The sequence below is a fragment of the Sorex araneus genome, chromosome 9 (genome assembly GCF_027595985.1).
Source record: "Sorex araneus isolate mSorAra2 chromosome 9, mSorAra2.pri, whole genome shotgun sequence".
NCBI classification, from domain to species: Eukaryota; Metazoa; Chordata; class Mammalia; order Eulipotyphla; family Soricidae; genus Sorex; species Sorex araneus.
Window position 1 is genome coordinate 32,652,676 of NC_073310.1, and position 27,420 is coordinate 32,680,095.

The window sequence follows — 27,420 nt, forward strand, 5'->3', positions numbered from 1 at the left end:
TAGCTAGAGAACACACTTTGATTTAGTGGGGGGCTGGGGGAGGAAAAATGTAGAAGAGTCAGTGCTCATTAAGGTGTTTTTGCAAAAGCCAGTAACAATCAAACTTGAAAAATGCCTGCTCATTTCATTCACTACCAAAAAATCTAAGAGGAGGGTCTTTGTCAGTGTTCCTGATGAGGGGGAAAGGCACTGTATCATAAGGAAGCTTTCAAACTAGACTGCATGGAGCACAGTGGTAAGTATTAGCTATTCAAAGACATTTCAAAGAAATTGAAAAATAGGTTCTGCAGTGTCTGGAAGACTTCCTTTTGGGATTATGTTTTTTCCATTCCTGGTTACTTGTTTGGAGACTATTACGTGTTCAGAGTGAAAGATAGAATGAGGGGCTGGAGTGACAGGACGGCCGATAGGGCATTTGTTGGGCTTGCAGCTAACCCAGGTTCAATCCCCAGTATTTCATATGGTCCCCCAAGCACCATTAGGAGTACCTCCTGAGTACAGAGCCAGGAATAACCCCTGAGCACCAATGGTGTGTCCCCCACCAGGAAGGAAGGAAAATAAGGGGGAGAGAAGGGAGAGGTGGGAAGTGAAGGAAGGGAAAGGAAGAAGGGAAAGGAGAACTTTGGATTAGGTACCCTATAGATCTTATTTTGAACACGCTCACATTCTCACATTCCTGGTCCGCCTTGATCCCTCTCATAGGACTTGAGACTAACCTATCCTTTTCTATCAGAAAGTGCCAGTTATTGTTTCAGTTGTCAGCAAATCTTTCTGACTTAGCTTCAGTTTTTCAGAAGAAAAAATCGTACCATTTGGTGTTCATGATGGGATATGGGATATCTTGTGGTAGGTTTACCATTAACACCAAAGAAAGAAAAAGCATTTTTTTCTGTATTACTATTATAAAATGGACTGAAGCGATAGCACATCAGGTAGGGTGTTTGCCTTGCCAACCCGGGTTCAATTCCTCCGTCCCTCTTGGAGAGCTCAGCAAGCTACCGAGACTATCCTGCCCAAATGGCAGAGCCTGGCAAGCTACCCATGGCGTATTCAATATGCCAAAAACAGTAACAAGTCTCACAATGGAGACGTTACTGGTGCCCGCTCGAGCAAATTGATGAACAATGGGACGATAGCTAGCTCAAGTGGTAGAGCACATGTCTAGCTTGTTCAAGACCATGATTTGATACTGGGCCTTGCCTGCCATTATCCTTACCCAGTATTGCTGGATATGGCCCTGGTAACTTAACAACACCACAGAGCCCCATCATAAGTAGTAGGAGTATTACTGGGGTTCCATCCCACTGCTGTAGTTATGCTGTGATGAAGCATGTGATCATAGAGCTTTTAATATTCTAGTTGAATGTTAAGGAAAAAAAGCCAGACCTAACCTATTCTTTCCTGTTAATTCCCTAGGCAATTAATTTGCAATAATTGTAAGCCTTGAGTACCCATGGGTGTGACCCCAACCAAGCAAAAAACAATATATATGATCTATGGACATTCTATTATATCTATATATGATATGTGTAATATCATATATAGATATAATAGAAATATATATATATATGAACTGAAGGACAATAACTTTTTTAGTCTGGTTTTGTAAAGCAAGTATTCTACTGCTGAATTACATTACTAGTCACTGGCCCACAATAGTTTGCTGTATTTTCTCACCAATGTTTGAATTTACTTTTTGTTTCTTTGTGAAGCAAGATAGTTGTTTTTTGTTTTTGTGTTTTTATAGAAATTTACTTTGATATGGGGGGAGAGGATATACATGTTCAAGGAAGAATACAGGATTCTCCAGAGTGGAAAAAGCAGACATGAGTCAAGCAAGCAAAATATGAACATGAACTTGAAGACCAAGCCCCAAATGCCTTTTGGGAGCTTTTATAAATTCTCCCAAATTTTTTTCTTGAATTTTGCATGCATAAAAGTTAACTTGGGCATTATCACAGAGAAGCCTTGCACTATTAATAGTGTTTTCATAACCTCATAGATTCTCCTGTAAGTTCTGAGGGGCCCACCCTTTTGGGATGGGGCTTAGATTTATGCATCTGGATGGTGCCTCAGTCTCTCCTCTCCAAAAAACTCAGGACTTGTATTTCAGAGGGATGTGCTCTTCATGCTTTGGGGCTACTTCAGGGCTAGACAATCTGCTAAAATTTTGTTTCCCCAAAATACATGTATACTATGGAGGGGGGCTGTCTGACTGCAATATTCCCCTCATCCCATGTTTGAGTTTCTATTTAAGAAATTTATACTCTGGAAACAAAATGAAATTTTCTTAGGTAATATATAACCATGACTCAAAAGCACCACATTTTAGTAGAAATAAAGAATACTCCAGTGGGGGGAAGTGGGGGATATCAGATACTCCATCCCTGGCACCCCATATAGTCCCCTGAGCCCATCAGGAGTGATCCCTAAGTGCAGAGCCAAGAGTAAGTCCTGAGCATCACCAGGTGTAGCCCAAAAACAAAAAAAAAAAAAAAAAAAGAGAATACTGTACTGTGTAGTACAGGGTAAGGCACTGCTGTGCAAGTGACTGACCCACATTGGATCCCTGTATCCAACACTGCCAGGTCCCTACTAGCACAGGAGCCAGGAGTAAGCTCTTGTACCACCAGGTGTGGCCCCAACCCCTCTTCCCCACAAAAGACTACTTCCTGAACCCATCTCCCTAAATTGAAGGGCAGTAGCAGTAAAAGATTTTCCCAGACTAGCTGTTGCTAGGGTGGAAAAATTTACTTATTTAAAAGAGAAAAAGAACAGCTTTTCAAGTCTGTCTTCTCTTGAACACATTCTTCTGTCCCTTCACATCTCATCTTAATAAGTATTTTGCTTCACTAAATACTTAATAAGTATTTTGCTTCACTAAAAGCTAAACCAGTAACTGTTACAAATGTCAAGATTTTTGAGTAAGTAGAGTTCTTAGGGTGCATTTTTTTGCAATATTTTAACAATTCCAAATTTTAAGTAAGCTTCAATTTTGTCTATTTTCATCTTCCTAAGCCTCATCAGTTTCACCATCTTAAGTATTATTCAAACCCATTCTCTTGCCTCCATTTCTGTCATTACTCTTCCATCTACTGCCAGAGAATTCCAGAGAATTCATCAAAACACTTTGAATGTTTACAAACTTTCCCAGTCTTTTTTTTTTTAAAAAAAAACTTTTCCAGTCTTATGCACAGCTATGTTGTTATTAGAGACTACACAAACTGCCCTCAAAAGTCGTCATACCTTACTTTATATCTATTTGGATCAGCTTGAGTTTCCCAGTAGAATTTGCTAGTTTGTTTCAAATTTTTCATGTTCCATCTCTGCAAGACCTTGGTAAGGGCCTTGAATCACAAAAGATTGAACTCATGTTTTTCCAGGAAACTTTGGGTTGTGCCTTAGTTTCCATTAACATTGCGGAACCCATCGCTGCACTTACTTTGATAAATTTAACCTACTTTTGTCTCTTTCAACTAGACTGGAAAGGTCCTTGAAAGCATAACTGCCTGTCAGAGCCCCAGAATCTTGTACATTAGGCTCAAAAACTGCACAAAATTTGTAATAATGAGTGAAAATCCTCTATGAAACTCTGACAGCACATATTCAATATAGTACATATTTTATAAATTTTGGTTATTTATTATTTATTCAGTTTTTGGGCCACACCTGGCAATTTTCAGGAGTTACTACTAGTTCTACACTCAGGAAACTCCTGGCTGTGCACAGGGACCATACGGGATGCCAGGGATCAAACCTGGGTCAGCCCTGTGCAAGGAAAGTGCCCTAATCACTATACTCTCTCTCTGGCCACAATTTATAAGTACTTTTAGAAGTATTAAAATGGGATTGGAAAGATAGTACATAGGAAGGGCACTTGCCTTGCACATGGCTAACCCAGGTTCTTTGCCCAGCACCCCCTTATGGTCCCCAGGCGCCACCAGTAATGATTCCTGAGTGCAGAGCCAAGAGTAAGCCCTGAGTACTGCCAGGTGTAGCCCCAATACAAAAACATCAAAGCTTGAAAACAATCAGACAGGTTAAAATTAAAAAGTACTGAACAATTACAAAGTTGCTGAACAATTAAAACTCTCATACATTGCTGGTAGGAGTGCAAACTGGCAGTATTTATTAAAGGTAAACAAATACACCTATGACAGCAGTTCCAACTCAAGAGAAACAGTGTTCCAAAGGCATGGATATGGCTCTGCAGTAGAGCCCATGCCTTGCATATGTAAGGTCCTGGTTCAGTCCCCTGCACCATAAAACAAAAAGTAAAACTAACTCCCCACTCCTCCCTCATCCCAGTTTCTAGTAAACAAAAAGGAAAGTTTTAAGCAGCATTATTCATAATAAACAGCCACCTAGAAATAATTCAAATGGTCATTAAAAGAATAGATTGTGAGAGTCACATACTACAAAGCATCAAAAGAGAATGGACTTCGGAAACAAAGATGTGGCATTCAGAAACAAGCTACACTAACCTGTGAATAAAAATATTGCTTCTGAGGATTCTGGGTGGTAAAGGACACCTTCTATGAAAGCCAAAATGTTTTCCATCTTTGATGGGCTAAGTAAAAATTTACCTGGATGCACAACACAATTTGGACAACTTAGGCGTATTCAACTGATATTGCAATAGCTTAAAAAGGCAAGTGAACTAAAGTTTTTGCAAAATACCAATATACTAGATCCATAACCAAGAGACAAAAAGTAACTGATCAAGTTATCTTTGTCCCTCAACTATATTTAATGTTTTTAAAAATAATTTTAAAATGCAAACAGTATCCCTTTTAGTGCAATGGCTTCACTTTGACTCAAGGTTAACAGTTCTAGATGTTTCACTGTTACATAAACTAGGCAACTTTGCTTCGCTATAGAGAAATTGAAGGTATCAAGCAGTCTTACCCACTCTTCTTGCTAAATTTTGAGAAACCAGCTAACGTCTGGTGTATAGGGGCTGTTTGTTACTACTAGTGTGGTCTGAAAGAAATTGATTTTCCTATACTAGACGCACCAATTCAATCTGAAATCTTCCACTTTCCAGCAAACAGTAAATTCTTTAAAATACAGAAAAGGTATTTTAGGTTAAGGTACTTTTTCAGTTTTAAAAACCTGAGTATCCCTAATACAATATACACTTTGTACTCGATTATGATTTCGGTCATTATATTTGATAGTATTAATAGTTCTGGGAATGAATTAATAAAATATGATCAATTTCACCAAATACTTGACAGTATTCCTCACTGAATGTTTTGAGGAAAGTATATAACTAAAATGATTGGCACATTTAAATACCGTTAAGTGCAAGGAACAAAAATCTATAAAAATTAAACATGTATATGCAGAATAGCTACAGTATTTGTAAGGCAAGAGTAAATATAGCACCTTTAGACAAAATATTTTTAATTACACTCTCATAAGCATATATAAAACTGTTTCATATTGGTTATGTGAACTAGATTATAACATACAAACTTAGTACTAGCCAGAAATTCCTGAGGGCTGACACATTACACTAAGTGAGGTAATATATATGTGAAACCCATTATTTTCAAAGTTTTTTTTCAGCTTTTGATTTTGATGCTCTCACTTTCAAGGCACCGATCTAAGTGTTCATTAATTTGAGATTCTAAAACTTCATTCTGACAAACAGGACAATTCACCATTTTGCTCTGACTGGACGAACCACTGGAATTCTGAGTTGCCACTGCAGGATGTAAACTACAGTTTGGATTACCACCACTTGCTAATTGTTCTTTCTTGATAAAAAAATGATCTAAAACAGTTTTATCCTCTAGTCTTTGCCGTTTATGTGGAACTTTATCTTCAGGCCCACTCATGTTCTGAGATGCAGTTACAGATGTCAATTCCATTGCTTTTAAAGAATTTTTAAGAGATATCTTAGAAGATGGTGGCCTTCTTTGAGGAGTAGAGGATTTTTTAGTGATGTCCCCAACTGTTCCACTTTTCATTGGAGATCTATTCACATTTCTGAAAGCCTTTTGATTGGCAACTGATATTTTAGGAAAGTAGTTATTTATACCATTTTGGTGGCTGGAATTACGAACCAGGGAGACTAAAGGAGTTTTTTTACTTGAATCATTCTGTTCAAACTTTGCCTCAGATTTAAAATTAGGTCTTAGAACATTTGCTGAATTGTCTTGACTTAAAATATCTTGGCTATTATCAATGGCATTTAAAGCAATAAATTTCCCAGATGAAGGTGCACTGCTCGTTTCTCCTAGGACATATCCTTTTCCAGTGAAAGGAATTAACAGCTGTGTCTTGGTTCTGTTTGATGTATCTGCAAAGGAAGCATGAGATTTTTATTTGCTGAACTCAAAATTAAAATAACATATTAAGCTAGTGGATAATATTTGTCAAGGTGAAAAAATACTAGTTTATTCTAACTTGGATCCATATTTTACTAATTATTGGGAGGACAACAGTCTTCAGGAGTCAGAGCTTTGGTACTGAGAGAACATTAGATAAGGAGTCCTATTATGCAAAGACCAACAGCAAAATCGCTTTTACTTTGAAGCTTGCTTAGTATCCTTTTAGTTCCAGTAGGGAAAAATCTGCTCACAAATTATCTTTCCTCCAACACTCAAAAACTATATAATCTCTCCTTATAAATTCTTCACCTTACCATTTCAGATTTGGGAAATGAGCTTACATTCTTGGTTCTTATCACATCAAAACAACCTCCCAAGGGAAGCAGCACTAACTTTAGTAACCTGGTTAACCTCTTCAAAAGGTAGAAACTGAACTTTCATAGGAAAAGGAAAAAAAATTGAAGATGAAGTACTACCATAGGCTTGTCATATCCTTTCCCCATTCTTCTCCCAGTGAAAATACATACATCAATAGGAAAAGTCTTTTGGACAGAATCCAACTGATAGGAAGGGGTGTAGTTAAGACTTCCATTCCGGGAATTGTTACTTGAATTATTGTTTTTATTTTGGCAATCATTTTCCCTTCTGTTTCCTAATGACTCATTAAGTCAAGATAGGGAAAGAGGCTGTACTTCAAATATTATCAGTGGTATTTATTTCTACTTTTCCTCCCCTCTATATAGAACAAAGTATATTTTTCTACCATCAATTCATGGACGATCAAAAAATTTTTTATTAAGTACACACTTGAATTTTTTGCCACTAGAAACAATCTGTATAGGCCTAGAAAATGATTCAATAACTAGAGTGCTTGCTTGCTAAGAACAAGGTTTTCAGTTCATATGCCAGTGCCATAGAACATGCTGAGGTGATGAGAACTTTCCTACTATGTGTATGAAAAAGGGCCTGGAAAAAAAAAAATCTTACTGGCTTTGGGGCTGGAGTGACAGTGCAGGGGTAGTGCTCTTGCCTTGCACGCTAACCTGGGTTCGATCTCTGGCATCCCACATATATAGCCCCCTGAGCCAGCCAGATGTGGCCCCTCCCCCCACTCCCCCTCCAAAAAAATCTTAGTGGCTTAAAGCACCTAATAGAAAGGCCACAAGTTCAAACCCTGGTTCTGCCCAGATTTGCTGAGGTGATCCACACAGCCATGCTGTTAAGAGATTTCCAGGGAAAAAGGGATCAGACGATAGCTCAGTGGTTTAGGAAGTGCTCAGGGAAACGTCCTTCAGCTTACCTTAACATCCACCCGATCACTAAAGCAGGGTTTCTCAACTTGGATATCCCAAGGGGGGCACTAGTGGAAATTAGGTAAAAGGGGATCAAAAGGCTAGGGGCCAAACAGTAGGGCAGGAAGGAAATAAAGGGGGTCACAGTCAGAAAAAGGTCGAGAAACACTGCACTAAAGGCTGAAGCTGTCTTTCATCATAGTTATGAAAAAGAAGAAAATACATAAAATTACCTTTAGTCTCTACAGTTGACACTGAGTGGTTTCCTAGTTTTGTCTTTCCTTTGCCTTTCTTTGTGTAGTTCTCTGGTTCTTTGATTTTTATAAAAGTGCCTCCACAGGTTTTCTGGTGTTCAGCCCACCAATAATCATGAGCAGAGGGGGCCCTGTTAGTGGCACGTTTGACATAGCCATAGTAAGGTTTCCTGTGCTGACATGGCCCATCACAGCGCCACCAGTGCCGCCGATACTCATCCACTTCGTCATGGAAAGTATGGTATATCTGCATTGAGAAAACATTTTTAGCTTTAAGTATGTAAACACATTTTTAGGAAAATAAATATGGAAACTTGTTTTTTTCTTTAGCTTTACAATTCCTTAGCTTTCTCAAGTTATGTTTTGGCATACATAACAACGATATTTTAATAGGAAACGGCAGTTAACTTAGTATTTCAAAAACTGTATAAAAAGGGGTTAAAAGAAAAAGAATTTAAAACGTACACACACACACACACAAAGCCCCTTTAATACAATTTCCGAAACCAAATATTAAAATTAGGACCAGAGCGACAATACAGCAGGTAGGTGCTTGCCTTCCATGCAGCTGACCCGGTTTGATTTCCTGCATCACATACGGTCCCCCAAACCCTGCCAGGTACGATCCCTGGAGTAGTCAGGAGTAAGCTTTGAGCACAGCTGGATGTGGGCAAAAACCAAGATTTATGAAAACTCAGAATATAAGATTTTACATAATGTAATAAATATGCATTGTTTTACCATTACACCAAAAACTTCCCCTATAAGCAATAAAGTTTCTGAAAGAGTCTGCAAACGCTGGACTCTAACAACACAAGCTTCTTGTCTGATGTGGCCCCTGCCAACCCTGCTCTCCCCATTCTCACGTCTCTTTACTAGTGTCTTCATGAGAGCCTCATTAGGATGACATTCTGTACAGGAAAAACTCTCGAGGAAACGTGTTTTCATCCTTGTATCCCAGGTGGCTAATACATACATATACATACATGGTGTAGTACAGTTAAAGTTCTCAATGTTTACTGATTGACGAAAAAGTTTTATTCATTGAATGGCTGATACCACAAATACCGCAAGTTATTGATACAGAGAGAAAGAAACCCTTGTTGTTGATACATCATCCTCTTTTGGAAATCAGTAATGAGGTTTCTCAAGATGCTAAAAATAGTTCTACTATGCAACCCATCAATTCTACTCTTAGGTATAGATATCTTATTCAAAGAATATAGAAACATTATTTTGAGGGTTGAGAAATGTATATTACTAGCAGAATATATGCCTTGCATAGACTGTGGCCCTAGCTTTGATCCCAAGCACTATACAGACAAAAAAACCCACTAATGTTTTTTTTTTAATTTTTAATTAGTGAATCACCATGAGGGTACAGTTACAGATTTATACATTTTTGTGCTCATGTTTCCCCCATACAAAGTTTGATAACCCATCCCTTCACCAGTGCCCATTCTCCACCACCAGTAAACCCAGCATCCCTCCCACCCTCCCCAGTTCCCTCTCCCCCCACCCCACACTGCCACTATGGCAGGGTATTCCCTTTTGTTCTCTCTCTCTGATTAGGTGTTGTGGTTTGCAATAAAGGTATTGAGTGGCCACTGTGTTCAGTCTCTAGTCTACATTCGGCACGTGTCACCCCTCTCCCGCATGGCCTCCGACCACATTTTACTTGGTGTTCCCTTCTCTGAGTTGCCCAGAATGAGAGACCAGCCTCCAAGCCATGGAGTCAACCTCCTGGTACTTATTACTACTATTCTTGGGTGTTAGACTCCTAGTCTATTATTCTATATTCCACAGATGAGTGCAGTCTTTCTATGTCTGTCTCTCTCTTTCTGACTCATTTCACTTAGCATGATACTTTTCATGCTGATCCACTTATATGCAAACTTCATGACCTCATTTTTTCTAATAGCTGCATAGTATTCATTCCACTGTATAGATGTACCAAAGTTTCTTCAACCAGTCATCTGTTCTAGGACACTCAAAAACCCACTAATTTTTAAATATCTGTGCACCCTTCTAATAGCACAACAGTGTTGTTTACAATGGCCAAGGTAAGAAAAAACAGTATGAGATAGAAGAGATGTTTTTTATGTGTATGTGTATATACACATAGATATACTGATAGAGGCATATACCCAATGGAATACTACTTGCTACAAGAAAAGATGAAATTTTGATATTTGAGACATGAAGCTGGAGAGTGTTACATTAAGCAAAATAAGCCAGAAATAGTCAAACAACAGCAGCGAGTCCCAGAAGACACCACAGTACCAGACATCTCTGTGGGCCTCATTCCGGGCCAATTTCACCGGGGCACCCCAGATGGAGCAGTTGCAGTCTCCATGACTACTCCAGATGGAATCCTGGTGACCAAGAGCTTCCACAAGCAAGGCCTAGGTATGCAGGTTCCAGGTCTGAAACTCCAGGCCATATGGCAGCAGAGGACCTGGGCTGTCCCTCCCTGCGTCCCAGCGTGCTCAGCTGACTAGTTCTCACACCCACAATTTGCCTTCAGGTGCCATCTTAGTGCTAACAGCCCTGGCCCAGAGACACAGCAGCAAGTCCCAGAAGACACCACAGGACCAGAGATCTCTCTGGGCCCCATACTGGGCCAATTTCACTGGGACACGCCAGATGGAGGTGTGCTCTCCCTGCCTACTTGAGATGGAATCCTGGTGACCAAGAGCTTCCATAAGCAAGCCTCTCCCGACCCCCCGTATGTGGGTCACACCCACAATTTGCCTCCAGATGCCATCTTAGTGCATAAATAGTCCTGGCCCAAAGACTCCCAATTGAATCCAAAATGGATTACTGCCATACAGAGATGTCTCTGGAACCCAACCATTTACAATCTAGAAATTTACATTTATAATCGTGACTGCAAGCTCTCATGATATTCAAAATGAGCAATGGAAAATAAATTATCTAGAGTCTACCCCTGGCAGGTAGTCTTGCATGGTGGTGGGAAATTTCGAGCAAAACACAATGTCCCAAATTAGAGAGTATTGGGGAAATTGTCTGCTGTAGAGGCAGGATGAGGACTGGGATGTGGGCGATGGAAAAGGTGCACTGGTGGAGGGATGGGTGTTTCATCATTGCATGGCTGAATCTCAAATGTGAAAGCTTTGTAACTATCTCAGGGTGATACAATTTAAAAAAAAAAGTAATGTGGAGTTCATGCCAATTCAGTCAGCTTAATGGCTAAACAAATAGCAGTCATAATAATCCTACATTATTTAAAAAATAAAAAACAAATAGTCAAACATCTGATATTATTCTATTAGGATATAAAGAAATATAGCAAGAGAACAGAAAGTAAAAAATCTTTACTGGGGCTGGAGTGATAGCACAGAGGGGAGGGTGTTTGCCTTGCATGCAGCCAACCCAGGTTCGATTCCCAGCATCCCATATGGTCCCCTGAGCACTGCCAGGAGTAATTCCTGAGTGCAAAGCCAGGAGGTAACCCCTGTGCATTGCCGGTGTGACCCAAAAAGAAAAAAAAAAAATCTACCTAATCCTTGGATTTGAACCACAGAACTGAAGTTGCTTAGAGAGGAAGAGAAAAGGGGCACAAATGTTGGAGTAAGTATCACACAGGAGGAATATTGGCTCTTTAACGTTGGTCATGGTGTAACTATCTTTGAAAAGATGTGAAAAAGCCTGAAATATAAGAATGACTTAAACCAATGTTCCCCAACTGAAGGAAAAATTGGGGGTCAGAGAGATAATAGTGGATAAGGTGGATATAGTGAATGATATATTAAATAATACAGTGCCAGAGTTGAATCTAGACACAACCAATGGGCCCCCAAAACCGACCAGAATGATAAAGCCCTATGCATAAAGTCACGAGTAAACCCTAAACAAGTAAGCCTTAGAAATAAAAAAATAATAATTCATACAAAAGGAAAGAGTGTCATTCACTGAGACAATACAACTTCTGCATAGATGTTCTTAAACAGAAGCGTTTGTTTTACCCTATGGGTAAAATCTTACATGGAGTCTGTTAACTCAGAGTTCTAACTAAAGGGAGGGTTATCTTTCTCTAGGCACTCAACACTGAGAAGTGTCATTAAAAAAATCAGCACTCCAAGAGAAGAAATAGAAATACAAGGAATAAGGTGTTTGCCTCACATGCAACTGACCCAGGACCTTGATTCAATCACTGGCACGACATATAATCCTCCAAGCCGGCTAGGAGTGATCCCTGAGTACAGAGTCCGGAGTAACCCCTAAGCACCACTGGATGTAGCCCCCTCAAAAAAAACTGACCCTCCCAAATGACTATGAACTTTTTTCTTCAGTCTTCTCAAAGGAACTTTACTACTTAAATATTGAACCATCTCAGATGCTGTCGGGATAGTGCAGTGAAAAGGGCGTTTGTCTTGCATGCAGCAGACCCAGAATGGTTCTCCAGCACCACATATGGTCCCCCAAGCCCTGCCAGGAGTGGCCCCTGAGCTCAGAGCCAGGAGTAAACCCCAAGCACAGCTGCATGTGGCCGCCAAAACAAAATGATAATAATGAACATATGTTTTCGTGATTTTTAAAATAACATTTTAAAATTCTTGGTGGTAGGGATGGTGGTAGAGAATTTCAGAGATCCAATTCAGAGCCTCATAAAAGCAAAGAGCCTTACTACTAAATACATTCCTGCCCTAAGATAGTTTCGTTTTTGTCACAACAAAGACTTCTGGGCCATAACATCTTTTATGCTAACATTTTTCATTATTTTTCTAATCTTGAAATTATGTGACCGCTGTATTGTTTTGGAGCCACAGTAATCTTTGGGTTGCTCCTAGAAGTATTTAGCACTTATACAATTCTGGGGATAAAACCCAGGTTACCAACTTGTGACTCGTTTTTAATCAAAGCCATTTTCCTGATGCTATTCAATATTTCTTTAAAAAAAAACAAAACTAATAGATAATAATACATTGAAAGTGAGCCTATTTCATTTTTCACTATTTATTGCCGTAAAAAAAAAAAGCATAGGACTAAAGCTAGGCCTCACACATTTAAGATAAAAACACTACCACAAATACACCAAAGAATTTAATACATATGTAGGAATTTATATCCTTTAGGGTTCAATTCAATGTGAGGCCCATGTAGGTCAAAATAAAATCTCAAAAGATTGTAAAACATTAAACACTTGCTGAGGAAGTTCAAAGAGTAAGAAGTTATATCTTAAAGAGGGAGAAGTTACTTCTAATCTATATTAGAAAATACAGATTTTGATCAGAAAAAGAATGGCAGCAGGCATTCAGGAGGGGATATATAAGGAAAGACATGAGGTGAAAAGTTCAGTTAGAAACATGATACAAGCAGAAAAAAGAGAAAGGAATGGGCCAGTGTACAGGGTCCCAGCACCACATACGGTTTCCAAAGCAGAGCCAAGAACAGCTCCTGAGCACTGCAGAGTGGAGCTCAACCCCCACACCCGCTCCCCTAGAAAGACACCTTAAAGGCCAGTGAGATGGCTCAAAGGCCTGCAGCACATGTCTGCTTGCTAGAGACCCAGTTTCTTTTTTTCCCTCCAGTAACTTTATTAAGTCATTAGTTTAGTTACAGACATTAATACTGCAACATCGAACCCCACCACCATTGTACCTTCCCACCACCATCATTTACAATTTTCCCAACCTCCCTTGAGCCTGACCTCATAGCAGGCCCTCAATACTTTACATTGTTTGTTATAAATAATTTGCTTAAAAATGTTCAAAAGTGTTTCCCTAGAAGATAGTGAAGACTGTTGTATCTCACCCTTAAGAGGGCCCTTAAGCCCTTGAATAAGAGATTAGTAAAATGTTGTTACAAATTAAGCCTTCTGTGTTTACATTTTGTTAATCTGTTGTTTTCTACGTTACATCCCATCCAATCTGGTGTGCTACTGCTGGTTTATCAGTGTTAGAGTTTGAGATGTGGGATGCACTCCAGAGTGTCCAAAATTTCTAATGGGGTGATATAGCTGGAGTTGAATTCTCAACTGGCTGGTAGCTTTGGGGGTGTGTGTGTGACTGCTGAGCTTCCAAAGTACAGGGAGATGGGGAGATGTAGCCCATCCCTAACTCTTAAAAAACTTGAAAGCTGGAGATTTCAATCGCTAAACCTGTATACCTGAGTACTTAAATGAATTAATTTCTGAATGAGGCTTATCTGAGCAGTGGGGTCTGGCAGGGAGCATGGCAGCAATTGTGGGATATGGAGGGTTTTGGCTTCTGGGGCTCCGTTTGGACGGGTGTGAGGGTTCATCAGCCTCCCTCTGGGTTGCCCCAGTACAACAACTCTGCCTGGTGCAGGATCCAGGAGAATTCTACTTTTTCTTTGGCATTCTGGGTCACACCCGGAGATGCTCAGGGCTGACTCCTGGCTCTGTAGTCAGAAATCACTCCTGCGGTGCTTGGGGGACCATATGGGATGCTGGGAACCCAGGTCGGCCGCGTGCAAGGCAAATGCCCTACCCGCTGTACTATCGCTCCAGCCCTGAGAATTCTACTTCTTATAGATCTCTTTTGATATTTATTTCTGAGTCTTTGGATCATGGCTGGTGAAAGAGCTTACATGGCATCAAAGGTGCCCCATTCATTCTTACATTAAATTCTGCACCCATCTTCAAACAGAAGACTCGCCAGAATCTTGCATTTATTTTCACATTTTGAAAGAAAATCTGAATCAGTAATTTCTGACAATTCCACGAGAGCCAACTGCCCTCCTTTTCTTCCTCATCCTCAGAGCTGTGGTCTGGCCCCATCGCCACCATGATCACGTCTCCCTCCAAGACCTAGTTTATATCTCCAGCATCACACCCAGTCCCCCAAACATGGAATTGGAAGTAGCTCTGGGGAACTTGCAGGTGCAGCCTAAACCACACCCTCTCAAAATAATTTAAGAAAAAGGAATGTAACTGATAAAATGAATATAATAATAAAAGCAAAAAAGCTCATGATGGAACATGTATTTTTCCTTTAATCTCCACAAGGATCCTCAAAATAGGCAGTTATTATTTTCACTTTTACATGTGAACAAACAGAAGTGCGGGAGAGTTACATATGTCCGACATTTAATAATCAGTGGAGCCAATCAGACTGAACCCAGTCTAATTCCTCCCGCCTTTTTGTTTTTCTTTTCAGTTTTCAGAATCATACCTGCCTTTGTTCAGAATCACTCGTTGTGGTGCTTCGGGCACAACTATATCACTGTCATCCCGTTGCTCATCGATATGCTCGAGCGGGCACCAGTAACGTCTCCATTGTGAGACTTGTTACTGTTTTTGGCATATCAAATACACCACGGGTAGCTTGCCAGGCTCTGGCGTGCGGGTGAGATACTCTTTGGTAGCATGCCGGGCTCTCCGAGAGGGGCGGAGGAACTGAACCCAGGTCGGCCGCATGCAAGGCAAGCTATGTGAATTAAATCTAGGCTTGCCACGTGCAAAGCAAGCACCCTACGCACTGTACTATCTCTCCAACCCTCCTCAAGCCTCCTGTTTGTTTTTGGGCAATACCCAGCGATGCTTGGGGCTTAGTCCTGGCTCTGTGCTCAGGGGTCATTCTGGTGGAGCTCAGGGAACTCTACAGAGTGCCAGGGATCGAACCCAGGTCAGTCACATGCAAGGCAAGAGCCATTGTTACTATGGCTTTGGTCCCTCCTAATGCTTTTTTGACTTCTGATTCTGTTCTACAGTATTAAACAGAAATATGGCACCAAAGGAAATACGAATCAAAATATGAATCAAAATACTTGATACAGAAATAGGTAATACAAGATGGACTGACGGAGAATATAGTCAGGAAACAAAGTTGAGATCATCGAGGAGGGGTACTGCAGGCCTAAATTAACAAAGCATAAAATGTTGCTCTACAACAAAGGCCTTAAGGATTTTGATGGTTCTGCACTAAGCCACTCTATAGTTCTAGAGTCATCCAGCTTCTCAAGACCTCTCGGTTACTATGGAAATCCTTAAAGATAATATTTATTTCTACCCAAAACAAGTATCTGTTTTTAGTGAAGCAAGGTAGTTTTTACTGAATTAAACTTAGAAAGAAGTGAGAGGAAAGGAAGGGAGGTAGTATATGTTCAAGAGTGAACATGGGTTTTTCGAGAGTGGAAAATGAAAGCAAGCAAAGAAACAGAGCCAAGCAATTGAGATACATGTGGACAGAACACAGGATGCTCGACGAGCAAGCATCCCGGGTCTCTGGGTTAATTAAGTACCAGAAATTCCGGGGGAAGAAGGAGGGGGTGGGATACTGAATATCATAAATGTGTATGGTTTCACATACCGTAATATTGGCTCCAGTCAGACGATTGATGCGATGCATATGTTTACAAAACTCTGGACCATGCCCTTCCCGGTCTTTATCATTATTTGTAACAAATAAGTAGGCATGTATCATTTCATGCAATAGTGTCTGAAATTAAAAAAAAAATTAATTCATTTTGGGACTTCTGAAAATAAAAATGTAAAAAATATATTTTCTGACTCTGGATTCTTAACCTTCCCAGGCACCTCTCAGAAGTTGATGAAAGAACCATCCTTATAGAAAAAATAGATAAGCACAACTCACATAATTTTGAGGATGTGTCTCAATAGCAAAGTGGGTTCAATACCTGGGTTCAATCCCTGGTACCACAAAAATCAAAAACAAAGACAGAACTGGGAAGATGGTTCATTAGGCTCAAGCTTTGCATGAAGGGAACAAAGTCCCCAAAGAACTCCCTGTTCCAGGAAAGACTTCTTCATTTATAGTCAAGTACAGTAGAAAGATAAAATATTAAAAATATTCAACTTTACAACCTTTAACAACACGCTAGTGATCTCTTATAGAAGGGTTTAATGGCTCCTGGGTGAAATACAACAACCTCCACACTCTTTCATTTTTTTTTTTTTTGCTTTTTGGGTCACACCCAGCGATGCTCAGGGGTTATTCCTGGCTCTGCACTCAGGAATTACTCCTGGCGGTGCTTGGGGGACCATATGGGATGCCGGGGATCGAACCTGGGTCGGCCGCGTGCAAGGCAAACACCCTACCCGCTGTGCTATCGCTCCGGCCCCAACACACTCTTTCTTTTAAGGATACTTTTTTGCAGCATTTTCAGCGGTTTTTCATTTCATAACAAACGGCAGAGCCTGGCAAGCTACCCTTGTGTATTGGATATGCCAAAAACAGTAATAATAAGTCTCTCAATGAGAGACGTTACTGGTGCCCACTCAAACAAATCAATGAGCAATGGGATGACAGTGAACAAACAACACAAAACATTTATTTTGGTTCTGCTTTGGGGCAAGGATTGGGCTTTGGGATGGAAACATCTGAAATATGGTGGTGTGAAGGTGTAATGGTGGTGGGATTGGTGTTTTAATATTAAATCACTGTCTCTGTCACTGTCACCCCGTTGCTCGAATGGCCACCAGTAATGTCTCCATTGTGAGATTTGCTGTTACTGTTTTTGGCATATCGAATACGCCACAGGGAGCTTGCCAGATTTGTTAACTACTTTATAAAATAAAAAAAAAATTAAATATTCAGCTTTATAAAAAATAAGCATATCAGTTACTAGTAATTGTGCATCAAAATTAATAAAATCACTAAAGTTCAGTGCCCTTAGTAATAAGAAAACAGTTAAAAATTCCCTTTTCTCACTGGCAAAATGATAGAACTATGAACTGAACCATGGGTCCTCATAATGGAATTCCAGTCAAATTCAGAATGAAAAAGATTATTATTCAATGATTTGGAAAACCAGAGTATACTGTTTGTTTCTTGGGGGCAGATGTTAGAGTTTTGGGCCATACCCCATCCAGGAAATAACCCTGGTGCTCAAGGGGTATTCCTGGTTCTGTGATCAGGAATTACTCCTGGTGGTGCTCGGGAGATAACAGAGGATGCTGGGGATCAAATCCGGGTTGACTGTATGCAAGGTAAGCACCCACCTGCTGTGCTATCTCTGGCCATAGAGTATATTATCTTAATAAAAATGTCAAGGTAATAGATATACACAGTATTATGTGGTGGAGAGGAAAAATTAAAGTAGCTACAAAACATCTGTAATATAGAAAATGAAAGACAACAACAGTATCCTAGGTGTAAAGTTCAGAATAGAAAACTGAAGTGGAACATTTCTGTGTATAGTTCTGTAACTACAGATTTTGAAATGATGTTAGATTTGAAGAGGTAAGGGAGGTGTGCACACCCTTTGGTGTTCAGGGCTTAGTCCTGGCTCAGGGATAACTCTTGGCATGGCTCAGGGGAGGTGCCAGGGATCACACTCTGGTCAGCTGTATACAAGGCAAGGGCTCTCCCCACTGTATTATTTTTCCAGCCTACATGTACAACTTTATGTATATACTTATTTTTGATTTGGAGGCTGTATCAGTAATGCTCAGGACTTACTCCTAACTGTGTACTCAAGCATCACTCCTGGAAGAGCTCAGGAGACCATATGGGGTACCTGGGATCAAAGTGTCCTGCCCACTTATTATCTCTCTGCCCCCCACCATGTATCATTTTTTTCTCTTTTTGGGTCACACCCAGCGATATTCGGGGGTTACTCCTGGCTCTGCACTCAGGAATTACTCCTGGCAGTGCTTCAGGGACCATATGGGATGCCAGGGATTGAACCCGGGTTGGCCACATGCAAAGCAAACGCCCTACCCGCTGTACTATCGCTCCAGCCCCCCATATACCATTTTAAAACAGAAAAAAAGCCTAATGCTCATTTCATACTTGAGATATATACGTTTCTCAACCAGAGGCATATAACCCTCATGGCTCCCAGTCCTAGGTGGGGGATCAAAGGGTGCTATCAGTGAATCAGTAAAGTGGGGGTCCAATGCAGGAGTCTAGGGAACAAACCCATGGGGTGGGGGCGGGGGTGCCCACAAGAAGGAAACAAGGTCAGAAAGGGATCATAGTTGGGATAAAAATTGAAAGCACAGCTTTAAACTACATGGAGTCTAAATTTATAGAAGCAAAAAGAAATAATCCAGGAACCCTGCTTAGGATTCCTCCTCTCATACCCTCTCATACTAGAGGATTCTTAAGTACCTTAAACAAAATCTCTTGTGAACTCAGTAAAAAACAAAAACAAACAAAAAAGGCTTACTCTTCAAGCCCATGTTTTCCCTTGAAAAAGTATTTCTCTTGCTTATCTGTTTCTTTGCTTATTTCCACTCTGGAGAAAACTGTGTTCTCTCTTGAACACATTTCATTTTCTCTCCCCTTACATTGAAGTTTCAATAAAAACTATCTTGCTTCACCAAAAAAAACCCCTCTATAATCATAGCTGCAGATGTTTTACATGACACTCTTGGTAACCCAAGGAACAAGTAGGAAAAAAAGGAACAGGATCAGCTAAATAAAACATCCAAGGAGTCCTAAATGAGACAGCAGTTGCTAAATGAATACTTAATGCTGGATTAAATGCTAAAAATACCTCTACAAGATCTTTTCTTGGTCTCAACTTCAGAAGGGGCTCACTGAGGCGGATGGAACACATTCCACCTCTTCCTTCATAGCTGCATATGCCAGCACACCTGAAATACAATCATCATAAAAATGTGTTGTTTAGGATGATCTCACCTGTGATATATAAATAATTGGACAAGTACAAGGGAGATGTAGTAAAAGGAAGATGCCTAAATCGCCCTTGACCCTGGAGTACAGGGAGAAGTACAGAGAAGGAAAGAAATCAAGGGTGGGGAGGGGAAGGTGAGAAAGGGAAAAAAATGTGTAACAAGGATCAGGCGCCTCGGGTGCACCGGTTAGGTGGGGGAGTGGTACAGATATATCCAAAACACAGACTCAACAACACTGCGAACATGAGATCCAAATTACAACCACCAAACAATAAAACGTGCCTGTCAAGATGGGGGCTGGGGGAGGGAACTCTGGAACACTGGTAGAGCCAAGCTGACACTGGTGGTGGGATTGATACTAGAACATTATGTCTAAAACTCAATTATCAATAACTTCTTTAAATATGCTAATTTATGCAAAAAGGGTCAGAAAGATAAAAGAGCAAACTCTAGAGCAAACTCTTACATACTCTTTCGCAGTTCACGCTGGGAGAACTCTTTGTACGCTTCACAATTAGGTAATTAATACATTTCAACGCACTCAGGGAAGACACTCAACAGGCTTCACCTGCAGAGTCGCCGTGCGGTAAGTCAGATGTGTAGTAATTTAGTTTCAAGTAAGGTCCCTTATCACCCTAAGGTGGGGGGGGGCGCGCATCCTGTCTGAGCGGAAGACGCACAGTGATGATGGGAGAAATAGGCCAGAGGAGGGGCTGCCAGACCCACAACCCAAAGAATGAGGACAAAGACCAGGAGCATCGGGGGACGGGCGGCCGAAAAGCTACCAGCCCGGCTTTTTCCCCCAATGCGGCTCGAGACTCACAGGGTCATTCGCGCGCTCCACTTCACTTCGACTGCCTCCAGCTGGCCCCAGAAGAACTGATCATTGAACTGCATAAACAGGGCCTGCAAATCCGGGGTGGGATCCACCAACTCCCAAGACGCGTCCACCAGCGACAAGGGCTCCTGAGCGTGAGGGCGCTCCGCCAGCTGCAAGTTCCACTCCTCTTGAAGCCGCAGTGCCAAAACCAAGTCCTCATCCATCGCGGCTAGAATTCCAGAGGCTGTCGGCGCTCAGCTCACTTTAGGGTAAGGCCCAGTCGAGCTCCTAGGAGGTACCGGCTCTCAAGTCAGTTCTCGAGTCCGTCTGCAGATATCGCGAGAACTCTCGAAAAAACTAGCTGGAGAACGAGAACCGAGTTTGCCTAAAACACTGAAATCAAGGTTCTGGGGCTTAGAAAAGAACTCGGTGTAACATCTCCAAATGGGCACAAACCTTGGGCTCTCCGTGCTCTGGCCCGAGCAAGTCTCCGGAAGTAAGTTACCATCTCACTGATAACAAAAATACGAACGTCACGCTCAGCACATGCGCACTACGATCCCCTCGCTGCCTACCCCTCCACTTACTTCCTATAGAGCGCCTCCAGCACATGCGCTCTAAGACACCGGCGTTCTTGCGCACGCGCCTTCTGCGCTCCACGCCGTGCGCAGGCGCAATATCTGCCGTCCAGGCCCGGGCGCAGGCGCGCTCGTCTCTTCCAGCCCGCTTCCTCAACTCTGGAGCATAGCCGGGATTCCGTGAGCTCTCATAGCGGCGGCACCGGCGGCGGCGACAGTGACAGGGACTGCTTCATACCCGAACTGGGATGGCGATGACGATGTCGGACAGCGGGGCGAACCGCCTGCGGCGGCAGTTAGAATCGGGAGGCTTTGAAGCGCGATTGTACGTGAAGCAGCTCTCGCAGCAGTCAGACGGGGACCGGGACCTGCAGGAACACCGGCAGCGCATCCAAGCGCTAGCGGAGGAGACGGCGCAGAACCTGAAGCGCAACGTCTACCAAAACTACCGGCAGTTTATAGAGACGGCCCGCGAGATCTCCTACTTGGAGAGCGAGATGTACCAGCTCAGCCATCTGCTGACCGAGCAGAAGAGCAGCCTGGAGAGCATCCCGCTAACACTGTTGCCAGCTGCCGCCGCCGCCGCCGCGGGGGCCGCCGCGGCCTCTGGAGGGGAGGAAGGAGGAGGTGGTGCGGGGGGTCGAGACCACCGTCGGGGCCAGGCCGGCTTTTTTCCGACCCCGGGTGTCGCCTCCCGCGACAGTTCCGGTCCCGGCGAAGAAGGGAAGCAGCGTACTCTAACCACCTTGCTCGAGAAGGTGGAAGGCTGTAGGCACCTGCTGGAGACGCCGGGACAGTACTTGGTGTACAACGGAGACCTGGTGGAATACGAGGCCGACCACATGGCCCAGCTGCAGCGAGTGCACGGCTTTCTTATGAATGATTGCTTGCTGGTGGCCACCTGGCTGCCACAGCGGCGGGGGATGTATCGGTACAACGCCCTCTATCCGTTAGATGGTTTGGCTGTGGTCAATGTCAAGGACAACCCACCCATGAAGGACATGTTCAAGCTGCTCATGTTTCCTGAGAGTCGTATTTTTCAGGCAGAAAATGCTAAAATCAAACGCGAGTGGCTGGAAGTTTTGGAGGAAACGAAAAGGGCCCTTAGCGAGAAGAGAAGAAGGGAGCAGGAGGAGGCGGCGGCCCCTCGAGCGCCACCCCAGGTGCCTGTCAAGACCAGTAATCCATTCGAGGAAGAAGATGATGAACCCGCTGTTCCTGAGGTAGAAGAAGAGAAGGTTGACCTCTCCATGGAATGGATCCAAGAGTTGCCTGAAGACCTGGATGTCTGTATTGCCCAGAGGGACTTTGAAGGGGCAGTCGACCTGCTGGATAAATTGAACCATTACCTGGAAGATAAGCCCAGTCCACCACCTGTGAAAGAACTAAGGGCTAAAGTGGATGAGCGTGTCCGACAGCTCACAGAAGTACTGGTTTTTGAGCTTTCCCCAGATCGTTCTCTCAGAGGTGGTCCCAAGGCAACTCGAAGGGCAGTTTCTCAGCTCATCCGCCTTGGCCAGTGCACAAAGGCTTGTGAGCTATTTTTGAGAAATAGAGCAGCAGCCGTGCACACTGCTATCCGTCAGCTTCGCATTGAAGGTGCCACTTTGCTCTACATTCATAAGTTGTGTCATGTCTTCTTTACTAGCCTGCTTGAGACGGCGCGGGAATTTGAGACCGATTTTGCAGGTACTGACAGTGGATGCTACTCGGCCTTTGTGGTCTGGGCAAGATCAGCCATGGGCATGTTTGTAGATGCTTTTAGCAAGCAAGTGTTTGATAGTAAGGAAAGTCTCTCTACAGCTGCTGAATGTGTGAAAGTGGCAAAAGAGCATTGTCAGCAGCTGGGTGATATTGGACTAGACCTCACTTTCATCATCCATGCCCTTCTGGTGAAAGACATCCAAGGGGCTTTGCACAGTTACAAAGAAATCATAATTGAAGCCACTAAACATCGTAATTCTGAGGAAATGTGGAGGAGGATGAACCTGATGACTCCAGAGGCCCTGGGTAAACTTAAAGAGGAGATGAAGAGCTGTGGGGTGAGTAATTTTGAGCAATACACAGGGGATGACTGCTGGGTGAACCTAAGTTATACAGTGGTTGCTTTCACCAAACAGACTATGGGCTTCTTGGAAGAGGCACTGAAGCTGTATTTCCCAGAGTTACACATGGTACTTCTGGAAAGTCTGGTAGAAATCATTTTGGTTGCTGTTCAACATGTGGATTACAGTCTTCGGTGTGAACAGGATCCAGAGAAGAAAGCTTTTATCAGACAGAATGCATCCTTTCTGTATGAAACAGTCCTCCCTGTGGTTGAGAAAAGGTTTGAAGAAGGTGTGGGGAAACCTGCGAAGCAACTCCAAGATCTGAGGAATGCATCTAGACTTATTCGTGTAAATCCTGAGAGTACAATGTCAGTGGTCTGATGCTTGGGCTTGTGTGTGTGTGTGTGTGTGTGTGTGTGTGTGTGTATTTATATTAAGTTGCATTAGTATATTCTTTATACTTTCACACACAGTGTACTTAAAGTTAACCTCTCAGAAATCCAAAATGAAGAAAAAGCTTATATTGAGGCCAAACAGTTTTGAAACATTTTTTTAAGTGATGCTGTCTATAATGAATGTATTGTCAAACTATAGCATTTCAGCTTAATTCAGAGTTGTAATGTACTTTTGTCACAGTATACATGTACAAGAGAGCTGTAACTTTTAATACAACACTTAAGGTACATTGTGGAATGTCTCCTAATTACTCAAATGCTAAGTTTCTTAAAATCATAGAAAGTACCTTGTTTCGTTACATTTCACCACTTTGAAATGTAACAATTTGTGGAAAAGAAAGAATTAAAAAAGTTGGTCTTAGAATTGATAATAGTCAAAAACATTTGAAACAGCTAATGTGTAAAGTCCAATACTTTGGTCCTTTTAAAGTAAGAGGGGGACCAGAGTGATAGTACTGTGCGTAGGGTGTTTGCCTTAGCATGCAAGGCATACAACCTCATCAACTGAGGTTCGATTGCCGGCATCCCAAATGGTCCTATGAGCCCTGCCTGAACTGATTTCTGACTGCAGAACCAGAGTAACCCCTGAGCATCGCTGGATCTGACCCAAAAACTATAAATTTTTTTTTAAAAAATTAAGAAGCTTTCATAAAAACAGTACTATAAATTTAATACCTAGACTTTAGCTGCTCTGTAATACTGGACTTGGGATTGTTTATTTAAAGACTGGTAAATTTTTCAGCATATTCCTTAATTGCGTGAATTTCTATCTGAACCTTTGTCATGGTTTTTTGTTGTTGTTTTGGGCCATACCAACAATGCTCAGGGGTTATTCATGGTTCTACACTCAGGAATTACTCCTCGTGCTGCTGGGCAACCACACGGGATGCCAGGGATCAAACCCGAGTAGGCAAGGGCTCTATCCACTATACTATCTCTCCAGCCCCTATCATAATTTAATGATTTTTTTAAAATGGGACATGTAGGATCTGGCAACAGCCAGTGATTTTAGCTATCCTCTTCCACTTTCAGTGTAAATTAAATAGTGGCTCAATGGGAATGAGAGCCAAATAGGAGAAAAGTATGTATTAAGATTTCAGGGTATGGGAGGATGGGAAATTAGAGAAATCATATGCAACCCCCATCCAGTTCTCATTCTTTATTCCTGTGAGCAGGGATTTATTTGAGGGTTGAATTTAATTTGTTTGAGGGTTGGGGTGGGTGGTGGGAGATTGTAATAAAGTAGAGAACAGAAAGTTGAAATATGCCCCAAACACAGAAAATGATGCTTTGACAAATGCTAAGATGCTCTGCATTGTTATTGTTGTTTTAGCCTTTATTTTTCTTGTTTTTTTAGAAGTGCACAAAGCACTTAATATTTAATAAAATTAAAGAAGTGTGGGCTTCCCAAGAGTTTTAAAACTGTTGCTTCTATTTGTATTGATTATATACTTTGAGGGAAATTGTGTCCACCAATGTCTATTTTCCCCTTATTTTTAGTTGGATTTTTGTTCAGAAGTGTCATTTCTGATCCTCATGACTTCAAAAGATTGTTTCTTTTATCTGAATAAAAATAGTGGCATTAAGACTGAGGAAATGATGTAAAACAAAATAACTTCTTAGTGGCTTTGGGTTTGTAAAGCTACTTGATTAACATATGCTTGATGAACCCTTTTGTTTTTATTTATATGTAGTTAAAAGGTTAAAAATTATCAAAGCTACAAATTGACTAATTTTTTTCACAAACTTTAGGTTTTCTGTATAACAACTTCAACCTCAAATTGAACAAAAGCAGTTAATAATTTTGTCTTTAAGATCACTGGAAACTTGAATTTGATAAAAAAAATTTTTTTGATACTTTTTTGCCACTCACAGTGTTTCAAAGTATGTTGTATTAGATGTATTTGTAAATACATAATTCTGGGTTCTTGAAATCAAAACAAGACATGAAGTTGTAAAACCTTAAAAGTGTATACTCATTTAAATGGACTGGAGCCATAGCACATTGGGTAGGCCTTGCACACGGCCGACCCAGGTTCAATTCCTCCATCCCTCTCGGAGAGCCCAACAAGCTACCGAGAATATCCCACCTACACGGCAGTGCCTGGCAAGCTACCTGTGGTGTATTTGACATGCCCAAAACAGTAACAACAAGTCTCACAATGGAGACGTTACTGGTGCCTGCTCCAGCAAATCGATGAACAATGGGACGACAGTGCTACAGTGCTACTCATTTAAATGGTTGTTGTTTCATATCTTTTTAATACTGGAACTGTAGACATTTTTTCTGTTAAATTTTGTGTGTTCTTTAATCAAATTATAGCTGAATACATTTTTGGTGAATCAGTTTGTGAGGAAGTCAATTTAAAAACCACCAATATTATTAATGTATTCTAATGCCAAGACAGCAATTAGCACTACCTTCTTCAAAAAGATTCATTTTTTTTCCTCTAATTCTTGTTTCATTAAATTCCAAGTTCTAAAACTTGAATGCTATTAGAAATTGTCCAGAAATGTAGTGCATATTGTAATGTACCACTTAGGAGTTAATTGCCTTTCCTTACTTGCTGCAAACAACACTAATGTTTGAGCTTGAAATCACAGACTTGATTTAATTAATGATGAAAAACTACACCCTGTGGAATTAAGTCTTTCTTGATTAAAGCTTCATTTCACTTATGTGCTGAATACTTTTTTTATTTAAAATACTACCTATAGTTATCAGCACTTATATTTTGCAACTCACCTATGACAGAATTTTGGACTTGACGTGTAGTATAAAAAATAGTATGTGTACATTGCTATTGATATGCTGTGACGAAAGAGTCTGAAATGTTTTGTCAAAATAAAGCTTAAAATTTTTTACACTGGATAAAATTGATATTAGTGTTTCATTTCTTTTAAATAAGAATGTACTGTTCTGTGTTCTTGTTATAGAAATAGTTTGAAAAGTATTGGGTTTTGTTTTATGTAGGACTGATAGGAAGTTGTTAGTTGACTGGAATGTGTTAACTATCAGAATTGAGAATAAATCAGATCTCATTTTTTATACTATCTGAAATGTGAATTTTCTCCATAAAGTAGGATTTATGCCATCTGTACGCCTCTTAATGATTTAGTACATATAACCTAAGCCAGTAAGATTAAAAAATACAAGGATCTGTTTTGTCAACTTTGGGATCACACCTATCAGTGCTCAGGGATCATTCCTGGTGGGACTCTGGGGACCATTTGAGTGCGAGATCAAACCCAGGCTGGCCTATGCAAGGCAACTGCCCAATCCACTGTACGGTCTGTCCAGCCCCAGGATGTTTTGTTGGGGGGGGCCACAACTGGTGGTGCTCAGGGCTACTCCTGGCTTCTTGCTTGGGATCACTCCTGGTGGTGGGTTCAAAAGACTATATGAGGTGCCAGACATAGAACCCAGGTCTGCCATATGCAAGGAAAATGATTTACCTGCTAGCCCCAGGATGTTTTGAAAAAGCAATTCGTGGATAGAATTGTCATATAGTTGGTTTAAAGATACTTGTTACAAACAGGGATGTACCTAAGTTAGAGTTCCTGCTACATATGTGTGAGATTCTGGGTTCCCTCTGTGGCACCACAAATAAAACTAAAGTGTGTGACTGCTAGTAAGCAGCACTACAAGCAAGTGTAAGGGATGAAGGTGGGGGTCAAGTATTGAGTTCTAGGCCTCAAATTAACTAATGTGGGTGGGCAGGACAATACACATTTTCTTAAGATTTTTAAAAATGGAAAAAATAATTAAATGCATACTTTGTAAATGAAGGGGGGGCAAATGTGTTACAGTACTATGGAGAATCTGAGAAGAGTTGTTTCTTAGAGTGTGAAAAATCTTAATGGTTTTTTCCTCCCCCCTTTTGCTCTTTTTTTCAACAAATATTACACAATCTACCAGGATAAAAATGAGTGTGTGTGCACACGTGAGTGGCTGGGCCAGAGAGACAGTAAAGAGGTTTGCTCCCCATCATTCCATATACCATATGCTGATGTCCCCTAACCACTGCCAAGAGTAATT

The 27,420-nt window shown here is 41.4% G+C and overlaps 2 protein-coding genes across 3 annotated transcripts; one reads left to right on the forward strand and one right to left on the reverse strand.

The window, feature by feature from the left end:
• Nucleotides 1-4,106: 4,106 nt before the first annotated feature.
• SPRTN (SprT-like N-terminal domain) lies at nucleotides 4,107-20,856 on the reverse strand. 2 transcript variants are annotated; one of them, XM_004620325.3, is made up of 5 exons: nucleotides 20,304-20,856; nucleotides 19,339-19,438; nucleotides 16,185-16,313; nucleotides 7,867-8,134; nucleotides 4,107-6,310 (listed from the first exon to the last, which is right to left on the reverse strand). In XM_004620325.3, the coding sequence occupies exons 1-5, from the start codon at nucleotides 20,522-20,524 to the stop codon at nucleotides 5,571-5,573; spliced, it is 1,458 nt and encodes a 485-aa protein (XP_004620382.3). In that variant the 5' UTR covers nucleotides 20,525-20,856; the 3' UTR covers nucleotides 4,107-5,570. The 2 variants fall into 2 exon arrangements, with proteins under 2 accessions (XP_004620382.3, XP_055002723.1); XM_055146748.1 differs by lacking the exon at nucleotides 16,185-16,313.
• Nucleotides 20,857-21,000: 144 nt separating this feature from the next.
• Nucleotides 21,001-26,262, forward strand: EXOC8 (exocyst complex component 8). Its single transcript, XM_004620316.3, has one exon. It carries the CDS (start codon nucleotides 21,127-21,129, stop codon nucleotides 23,305-23,307), a length of 2,181 nt encoding a protein of 726 aa, XP_004620373.2. The 5' UTR covers nucleotides 21,001-21,126; the 3' UTR covers nucleotides 23,308-26,262.
• Nucleotides 26,263-27,420: the final 1,158 nt, after the last annotated feature.

Coding starts and splice junctions, on each gene's coding strand:
- EXOC8 (XM_004620316.3), top strand. CDS start 21,127: ATGGCGATGACGATGTCGGACAGCGGGGCGAACCGCCTGCGGCGGCAG.
- SPRTN (XM_004620325.3), bottom strand. CDS start 20,524: ATGGATGAGGACTTGGTTTTGGCACTGCGGCTTCAAGAGGAGTGGAAC. Junction 8,135..16,184: donor TGACTGGAGCCAATATTACG/GTATGTGAAACC, acceptor TTCTCAATGCAG/ATATACCATACTTTCCATGA. Junction 6,311..7,866: donor GTCAACTGTAGAGACTAAAG/GTAATTTTATGT, acceptor CTTCCTTTGCAG/ATACATCAAACAGAACCAAG.